A 10165-nucleotide genomic window follows, 5' to 3' on the forward strand; every position below is an offset into this window, starting at 1 on the left:
TCTCCTCTTTTGGCCTTTCTAGGCCTGGACCAAGCTCCTTTCTCTTTTCTTATCTTTTTCTCTCATTCTCCCATCCAACTTCCAGTTCTTTCTCTCTCATGCAGCCTTTGATCCCCACCCGCACCAAAGAAAAACCACAGTTAACAGCACCTCAGAACTCAAAAAGGCTTCTTTATTTCTAATCGACTAATTATATTTATTACGTTTTATTAAGTCTTAAAATATACGCAAATAGAGAAATTTATATCTATCTATCTATATATGAATTGGTACCAACAATCCTAGCACTTCTTATATTGCATAGCCATAATATCGAGCAATTTCCATATCTTTTTCCCTCTCAGTGAAAAACCGCACTTTCCCCAAAGAGGTGTATTTGGCAGCATTCTCACGCTCTTGCTGAGCCTGCCTCTTCATGGCCTCCCGCTCTGGCCTCTGCTCTTTTGTGATGGGCTTTGACATTACTGGCTCAGGGACATTGGGTTTCCTCCATGGAATTGGTTGAAAGCAGAAGTCTTGGAGTAGAAATTGACTCTGAGGTTTGGGTGGGGACTGAAGCTTGGTCACAGCAGGGCGAGCAGGCTCCCACTGGAGAGAAGTGCAAGATGATGTTTTGTAGGGTGCAGGCCTAGAGGCAGCAGACTGTGGGACACTAGGCCGGGTAGGGTTGGTCAAACCTGGTCGGGTGGGATTGGTTGAAATTGGCCGAGCTGGTCTGGCAGGACCTGTCAAGGAGGCAGGAGTCAGCCGGGATGAATTGACTCTAACAGGTTGAGCTGAGCTAGTAGAACCAGGCCGGGCAGGGTAAGACCGATGTGAGGCCAGAGACTGTGGCCTCCTAGGAACAGGTCGAGCCTGAGGCTTCTCCAAGGTTGGAAAAGGCAAAGGCACCAACTTGACCTTCCCAGGAGGTGGCAGCTCATACTGGGATGGAGAGGGACACTCTTTGTCAGCACCTCTGTCTCGTTTCTGGGCTTTGACTTGATTTTTCTGAGGACCTTTACCCTCACGGGGGGTATCAAGCCATGGTTTGATGGCTGAGGATGGCTGGGCATCTTTCGGGTTGCTGGAGCTTACCAGGGCCCGGGAGGAAGACAGTCCAGTTTTCTTATCACTCTTCTTCCCCAGTGCATGAAAAACCTGCACAGACTCCAACATGTGCATGCCTAGGCAGCTTCGAGGCTTCTTAAAGGTCTCTTGGCTAAGCTCGGGTTGATTTTTCTTCCGCTTCATCTTGGGAATGGTTGGCTTCTCTTCTGCCTTGACTTTATTCCCTGACTGCTTACTCTCTTCAGCTTTTTTGGGGTTGTTTTCTCTGGTCCTTTTGGTCTTTTCCTGCCCATGGCTCTTAGTTTTGCTGGACCTGCTGGATGCAGCTTTCTGAGATTTGCTGTTGGAATGCTTGGCCGTGTTCACAGGAGCCCTGTTACTGTCTACAGCATCGCAAATAACCACTTCTCCCCCTAAGAGGCACTCTGGGTTCTTCACCTGGATTTTGGTCTTGGGAGCACCGTTGATAGGCTCAGTGGCTTTATGCTTGTTCTTCCTGACCTGATTAGAGGGAGCCTTTATGACACTTGACTTTTCTTGCACCTGATTCAACTTGATGACTCTGGTATCTTTGGCTTTGATCACCTTGGGACCTTTGGCTTGATCAAGGTCTTTCAAGGAATTCAAGAGCTGGGGAAGATGAATGTCCTCCACCAGTGTAGCGATGTCTGCAAAACCACCACTAGATTCAATCCCATTTTCAAGGCTCACTTGGTCTTCAAGACTCAGGGTATTTTTTCCCAGATTGGTGTTTTCAGAACCAGGCTGCTCCTCCTGGCCCGGGGGATCAATGCAGGCCAGGAGCTGGTGAATATCAGGAATTTCTAAAGGAAGTAGTGGAGGATCTTGGTTTTCTATTGGGATCTGGTAGGCATCCAGAGGCTTTGAACACTTGGTTTTAATATCATCCAAATTCTTGTTCTCTGTTTGTTCCTGGCTTGGAGCTGGAGGCAGTGCCAGGACATTACTAGAACTCTGGACTGGAGCTATCATTGAGATGTCTCCAAGCTCAGGTGGTGGGTTACTTTCAAGCATCTGGATATTTCTGCTACTGCAGGACTTGGGGAATTCAGGAGTTTGTGGCAGACAAAATGTCTGACTTGGAGGTTGCAATCCCAGGGAAGTCTCCATCCCCAGGGAAGTCTCCATCACTACAAAGGAATCAAGGAAAAAGTCATTCCCTGGTAAGTGAGATGCTCCCCCTAGACACTAACACAGAAATCATGCACCTCCCAGCAGTGGGCAGGGCAGTTCTACCAGCTTTTCTTAAGGATCAAGGACAGCACCGTGCAGCGCTAGGAGATATAGGAGGTGACTTCTAGTTCTTACAGGTGATCATTTGATGTCATTGGTTCTTGGTTTTCTTTGTATTTTATAGGGTTGTTTTAAGTCAAATAAGAAGTAAAAGTGGTTTTTATATTATGAAATGTTTAACAAAGCCTAGCATTCTCATATAGAGTCACTTCAAGTCTCTCCCCTTTCCTTAAAGAATAAGAATACTTCACACCATGGACTGGGAGAGGGAATGGAGCTCTTCCTGATAAAATATGTAAGCAAGGGTAAATTCTTAGCCTGCTTGCTTTGGACAGGATCTCGGAATGTGAGGTCTTAACTCCTGGTGTAAATTAAGGAAGTGAGGCAGTTAAACAGGCTCCATCACAACAAGAGTTCCGAAATGCTTTCCAAAGAGACTGAAGCAATAGCTCAGGGAAGGGAGTTCATTACCGTGTGGTAGTACAGGGAGGGTGATCGGCTAGGGCAGTGAAAAGTGTGGGAGCCCTTGCTATGCTCTTGGGGTTCCTGCACTTGTAGCATCGCTGGCCATTACAGTGTGCCACCTTCCCACCTCTGTGTAGTGTTCTTGAACAGAGTCTGAAAGTGGAGAGCACCGAGCAAGGATCGTGGTTATTAACCTCTCAGGACTTACGTTCTGCCCATCTGGGGACTCACTACCTCTCAGCTGCAGATTTGACCCTATTTTTGAAGGCTGACCTTATTTCTCTCCCTCTTGCTATCTCTACTCACCTTGAAAACTTGTTTCTGTGAGGGGTTGGGCAGACACAGAGTAGTAGATTCCAGAGGTGGAGGCTGGTGGTGGGACGTTTGCGGGCTGAACCTCCTTTAGTACCATCACCATTTCTGGCTGAGGGGCAGAGGCCCTACTTCCGGTGTATGACACTGAGCCGTAGGATTGCAGGCAGGGGCCAAGTTCTCCAGACAGTAGAGGCCCCAGTGTGCCTTGATTATAGTAATATACCTGGCTTCCTTCCTGGTAGGGAAGTGCTAGGCTATGTCCTTGATTTGGCATCTGAGATGGTGTTCCCTGAACAAGGCTGGCGGAAAGCGATGGATACAGAGGGACCATGTTATTGGCCTCTGAAGTTTTATCATACGGGGCTGCCATAGACGTGGAAGACACAGCTGTGTCCCGGTCAATGACAGTCACAGTGAACTCTCCGAGCGAAGAGGACTTCTTTTCAGTACTTCCTGTGACATCCCACTCAAAAATCCCGGGATAGGAAGCAACTGACGTGGAGATCTGGCTCTGGCCAGTAACTCCAGACAACATGGTTGTACTGGAATGTTGGTAAAGGTAGGCACTCCCCATGAGTGGCTGGAAGGAGGTGCCAGAAGCTGATGGCAGTAGCCATGCCGAACTGACTGCTGGAGCGGAGACTCGGGAGAAGTTGCAGATGCTTCCTGTCAGGGAAGCCGCATTGCTCACCACGGGGAGAGAGAGCTGCAGAGAGTTTGGAGTTCCAAGTAAAGATGGATTTTGGAAATTTTCTGTAGGGAACAAGAGGGTGATGAAAAATCAGGGGGATGGATCAATTCTCACTATGTTTGAGGAACAGCATTATCTTAAAGTTGTTGCTACCAGGAAGCCTCTGATACCAACGCTTGCTGAGATACCAAAACCCAAACCGTGTAGGATGGTGGTCGGTACTCTTCTATAGTCACCGCCCGAGCTCCAGCTTGGGCCCGGGTGTGCAGAAGACCCAGGTGGTGTGCTTCATGCATCATTCTGTAGGCGAGAAGCAGCCTTCTCCCTGCCCTAGCAGCCACTCGCATAACACTTCGTTCTAGAATGAAGCATTTCAGCACTCGGAGGGCCTCAGAGAGCGTCTGTTCTCACGTCCTCCAAGGGACAAAACTGAGGCTCAGGGAGGTCACATTGACTTGTTCAAGTTCTCCCCTGATGTTAGATCTCATTACCATGTTACAGAGCCTAAGTATCATGACTTCTTGCCAGGACCATACTCTGAGCATGACACTGTCAGAAGCCAGGAGAAATGCAACTAATACAGACCTTTCCTCCCCCCATTAGAGAACAGTACAGCTATGACCATATTGTAACTTCAGTGTCTCATTTTGCTTGTGCAGTTCACATGTTATTTCCTAGAGTTCACATACAGCTCAGTCCACTGGTAAATGTAAAGGGTCCCTCTTGGGGCGCCTGGCTGGCTCAGTCAGAGGGGTGTGTGACTCTTGATCTCAGGGTTGTGAGTTCGAACCCCACGGTGGGTATAGAGACTACTTGAAAATAAAATCTTTTTTAAAAGAAAAAAGGGTCATTCTTATTCCTTTAAATCTGGTTTCTGATCCTACCTCATAATGACTACCTGAGAGTAAGTTTCTCAAGAAGTGCTTTTTGAAAGAAAAAAGTTATTTAAACTCTCTGAGCTTCAGATTACTCATCTATAAAGTGGTTATAATAATAATAACAATGCTAATAATGGAAATAATTCTTACATGAATGAAAGTGGTACATTACACTTTTTATATTTATATGAAGGAAGATATATTATGTTCTGGAAAGACTGAAAAATCATGAAAAACATATATTACAGAACTAAGAAGAAATATATAGATATTAGCGAAAACTGGGATACGTAGCAAGCATCAGGGCATAGTAAGTTCACTAATAAATGAAATTCTGTATCATATATGCAATATGATGGGAGTATTGCCTACCCTATTTTGCTGAATACTACTAACCAAAACACAGCCCACAATAGAATGAGTTCCTAGCCAGTGCATACAGACAGAGAAGATATATCAGTAAAAATTGCCACACAAGCAGCAAATGCCATAAATGTGAATGTAGAGGTAGCCACAATTTTTGTAGACAAATATTTCAATAAAATCTGGTACAAAGCAGAGAGGGAAATAGTAAGTTTAAAGGAATTCCATTATGGGTTCATTCACATTTTTTCTGAATATTACCCAGCAAGTAACAGGTACTAGGTCTAGTAGAAATATATGTTTCAACTGAACTCTACCTCTGAAACTAATAATATACTATATGTTAATTAACTGAATTTAAGTTAAAAAATAAATAAAATCAGAAGAAAACAATAAGAAAGACATATATATTTCAATATAATCGTATAACAAAAGCGAACACTTAAAAAACATCATGAAGGTTTTTATATTCATCCAAAAATTTATTTTAATCATCTTCAACATCCAGGAAAATGTCACCCTCAAAGCCTAAAAAAGCCATCATCACTAAAATCAAATTAAAAAATTTTTAATGTAGGAAAACCCAAAGGACTCCGCAAAACTGTTTTAGATAAATGTGGAATTAGAGATGTGGGGCTTGATTTTTTCTTTTCTTGTTAGGTTGCTAACTAAGATCTAAAAACAGATGTGTGCCCTCTGTGTTGGGAAGAAAATAACTGTAGAGATGAGAAGCAGCCTTATGATTCAATCTAGGAGATGCCAATTTTAAAACAAACTTAGTCTGATTTTTAATAAGCAAAACATCTACATAGCTTAAAAATCAAAATGAAATAAAACCGAGGGGCACCTGGGTGGCTCAGTCATTAAACGTCTGCCTTCGGCTCAGGTCATGATCTCAGGGTCCTGGGATCGAGCCCCACGTCGGGGGTCCCTGCTCAGCGGGAAGCCTGCTTCTCCCTCTCCCACTCCCCCTGCTTGTGTTCCCTCTCCTGTTGTGTCTCTCTCTGTCAAATAAATAAATAAAATCTTAAAAAAAAAAGAAATAAAACTGAAAATTCTGTTTCTTCCATCCCCCCTTAGATAGCTACTTTTATTAGTTGCTTGTTGATAGGAAGCATCTTTTCTAAATTGTATTTCTAAAATGTTTACATTTTAAACTTTTAAGTGCCATCTGTGTTCAGGGGGGCAATAACAAAACCCAAACAGCTGAGTATGACTTTTCTGTAAGCTGCTTTTCCTGGTGAGGCCCTATTCTGCCCTTCCTTTCCTGCCTTGTCTATTAATGGAAGTGTTTGTTAAAATCAACTTTGTTTTGCCCTGCTCTAAGCAGATTTCACTTTATGCTCTTTCTGCTTTAATTTAAAATCTTTGGTTCCCTTCAACATTCCATCCTAAACCACCTCTTTTTTTCTTGAGAGCTCCTCTACTCTTCCCCTTCATTCTTTTTTTTTTTTTAAGATTTATTTATTTATTTATTTTGGAAAGAGAGAGGGAGAGAGAGAAGCAGACTTTCCGCTGAACACGTAGGGAGCCTGATGCAGGGCTCCATCTCAGGAGATCATGACCTGAGCCGAAGGCAGATATTTAGCCACTCAACTGACTGAGCCATCCAGGCGCCCCGCCTCCCCTTCATTCTTATTATTTTCTCCTCCCCCTTGGTTCCTGTTGGCCTGTGTTGAGGGAGGCAATCCTGAACTTCCTTACCTTTTAAGACTTGCCTCCCCAGAGCCCACTCTTCTCCATCCTCTTTCCCTGATTTCCTTTTTCACCCACACCGGGTAGAAAACTTCAAATCATGTGACTCTGACTTTCTGAACAGCAGTAAATTTAAAATACTACAGTTGAAATATTAGTGGAGGGACCATTTCAGATGAAACATCTTGGTAAATATTGCTAGTTTTCTACATAACTGAGGTTTTCTCTCAAACACTCTCAAGAAATCTCTGATTTCATTTTCTCCATGGGTGCCGTTTAAGGCTCAATATTAGAAAATAAAGGGACCAGAGAGAACAACCAATCTAACATCCTAACATAACAGACAAGGAAAAAACAGATTTTGTGAGTCAATGACTCATCCAAAGTCACACAGCTAGTAAATGCCAACGTCAAAACTGAAATGAGGTCTCAGATTTTTAGTTCAGTACTTTCCCCCATTAGTCCGTTCTATTTTGAATCTACAACTAAATTTAGGTAAAAAAAAAAATCCAATGAAAAACTTTTAAAAGTCTCTTTCCTTACCAGGCATGGTTAGAGAAGAAGAGGAAACATCCACTGCAGAAAAAAGGGATGAGGAGCCGATACTAGAGGGTGTCGGAGCGGCTGAAGCCAAGGAATACATGTGTCCAGTACGAAGGTCACCGGTCACTGGTCACTTGCGATGATCCAAATTTATTTACAGACAACTCCATGGAAACCCCAAGATTCTACCAGGTGGTGGTAGGTTTGGTGGGAGAATGATGTCACAAAGCAGGCAGTTTAAAGGTATGAGGGAGCCAATGGGGAGGTCAGATTCCCAACAAGAAGACGGGATTGGGTGGAAGGAGTGGTAGGAGAGCTAAGACAACACCTAAGTGGTACCTAATCTTACAAGACAGATGTGATAGTCTCACTTTCCCCAGGATCTTATGTTAGGGGAATCATCTCAACGTTTCTTAGAGATGTTCATTAATATAATTACCTAATAGTTATTTATATTCTATATATCATATTTTATCTTGTGTATTCTACATTTATAATTATATATACAGTTAATTAACATCCTTAGAGGCAAAGGAAAGGCACATCTAGGTTGAACAATTACGGGTGTTCTGAAATAATAGTCAATCTGATTAGTGAACTTACTGCAGCTTTTAAGGAGCAAAGGAAGGGATTAAAGAGGTCTTTTGGTAATTTGGTTAAAGAATAGGGTGAAGTTCGTTGAATGCACTTTGTGGGGAACGATGTGGTGCAGGCTCTTCTCTTTCATTCTTCTCCTTGAATCCTAACTTTCTTGGACTGCGCTGGGCTGGGCCAGGTTGGACTTAGATCTCTCTTCTCTCTTTCATCATGGGCATTGTTTCTGGGACAAGCCTTGATCTTGCATTCTTACACTCCTGGATGTTACTTCTGGTCAACTTCCAGCAGCAGGAGTCTTCTTTTCAGTGCCTGATGCTTCCCAAAATGAATTCTGCCCATTAGAAGCAAATACCAGAGAGCTGGAGGACACAGCTGATTGCAGACCTTTCCTTTTCCAGCATTTGGTTGCAATTCTTTTGCCCATAATTCGCTACCTCTGGCTCTTTGGGCCACACGGGCATCCTGCCATCCCGTTCTTTTATAGGTAAAAGGCATTGGTGGCATTTGGGATACTTTCCCTTTTTCCTTCTCAGTTAAGTGTATCCAGTGTGGCAGTTACTGTAGCCTCCGCCCCCCCTTGCAAACAGCCACTGTAGAATCTTGGGCCTCTAGGATTCTCTGCCTGCCATGCTTGGGTGCAAGATCAGGCAAAATGAAGAGGAGAATAGTTAGAGAAAGAAGAGGACATTCTTTGAGGATAGGGAACATGCGTGGGAAGAGTACAGGAAAAAAGAGATTCATGTGGATTTTTGCTTTCTGTGAGAAATAAATTGACACTGGGACGCCTGGGTGGCTCAGTCGTTAAGCGTCTGCCTTCGGCTCAGGTCATGATCCTGGGGTCCTGGGATCAAGCCCCGCATCAGGCTCCCTGCTCAGCGGGGAGCCTGCTTCTCCCTCTGCCTGCCACTCCCCCTGCTTGTGTGCTCGCTCTCTCTCTCTGACAAGTAAATAAACTCTTAAAAAAAAAAGTAAGTTGACACATTTTGGCCTCATTTTGTATTAACAGAACATGCAATTATATACATGTTCATATACATATAAATGTAAATTTATATATACATATTAGTATAACACTAACATAACAATTATATTAATTCATATATAACATATTGATTATAATGTAACTTATATAATAATATATTTTAGTATTTAATATCTTATAGTCATTAAATTATTTATGCAACTAGATAGTGCAGCAACTGCCATGAACTCTCTACACTAAAGAGAATGATCTTAAATATATTTTTTCACTTTTTTGCCATATTACCTCATTTATATCATTGATTGGTATGTTTGTAGAATATAGGTTTTTTTTTTAAAGATCTTATTTGGGGCGCCTGGGTGGCTCAGTCGTTAAGCGTCTGCCTTCGGCTCAGGTCATGATCCCAGGGTCCTGGGATCGAACTCCGCATCCGGCTCCCTGCTCCGTGGGAAGCCTGCTTCTCCCTCTCTCACTCCCCCCACTTGTGTTCCTGCTCTTGCTGTCTCTCTCTCTGTCAAATAAATAAAATCTTAAAAATAAATAAATAAATAAAGATCTTATTTGTCAGAAAGAGAGAGAGAGAGCACAAGCAGGGGGAGCTGCAGAGAGGGAGAAGCCGGCTCCCTGCCTAGGTCTGGATTTTCTTGTATCAATTATAACTGAGTTTGTTGTGTTTTTTAGCACATTGGAAGTGCAAGACCAATATACCTTTTGTAGTTTCTGATAGATTTAAGTCACCTTTTATATATTATCATATCCATAGATATATGTACCATTCATACTTTTTGGCCACTCTATGCCTATTGAATATTTTTTTCATAAATTCCAAAAGAATATTTTATGATTGAGCACCAAATTTGAATGTACCTAATTGTAAGTTTGCAAATGTGCTGTGCTATCTTAAATCTTTTCTTTTTCCAAATAGCAATTTGATAATACTGACCTGTTTTACATTATGTGTAAGTTTTCAGAATTGTAAATGCTTATGGACTTAAACTTGGCTAGAATATGACTGTCCCAGAAATGTCAAAGCTAGTGATCTTTTTACCCATTCATTTAATCATTTACTCAATAACTCTGATCTTCCTGACCCTCAGTTTGTCCAGATCTCAAGTGGTTGTGAAGACGAACTGTGTATATAAAATACTTTCAGAAATTAGAAACTAAAAAATAAGTAACAAAAGTAACAAAAAAACCAAGCTATTATAGCTGGAATTCAGTACTCTATCCTGCCTTCAGACCTACTACAGGACATGCTGTCCTTTGCTGTTCCAGGTAGAGCAGAAATTCAGAGCTTTTCTAACAGGTACAGATCCCTATCCCTGATACTGT

The 10165-nt window shown here is 42.6% G+C and overlaps 1 protein-coding gene across 1 annotated transcript; it reads right to left on the bottom strand.

The window, feature by feature from the left end:
* Positions 1-291: 291 nt before the first annotated feature.
* Positions 292-7354, bottom strand: CUNH2orf78 (chromosome unknown C2orf78 homolog). The gene is made up of 3 exons (XM_032411086.1): positions 7255-7354; positions 3076-3837; positions 292-2201 (listed from the first exon to the last, which is right to left on the bottom strand). Exons 1-3 carry the CDS (start codon positions 7352-7354, stop codon positions 292-294), a joined length of 2772 nt encoding a protein of 923 aa, XP_032266977.1.
* Positions 7355-10165: the final 2811 nt, after the last annotated feature.

Source organism: Phoca vitulina, unplaced genomic scaffold, assembly GCF_004348235.1.
Source record: "Phoca vitulina isolate PV1807 unplaced genomic scaffold, GSC_HSeal_1.0 scaffold12, whole genome shotgun sequence".
Lineage (NCBI taxonomy): Eukaryota > Metazoa > Chordata > Mammalia > Carnivora > Phocidae > Phoca > Phoca vitulina.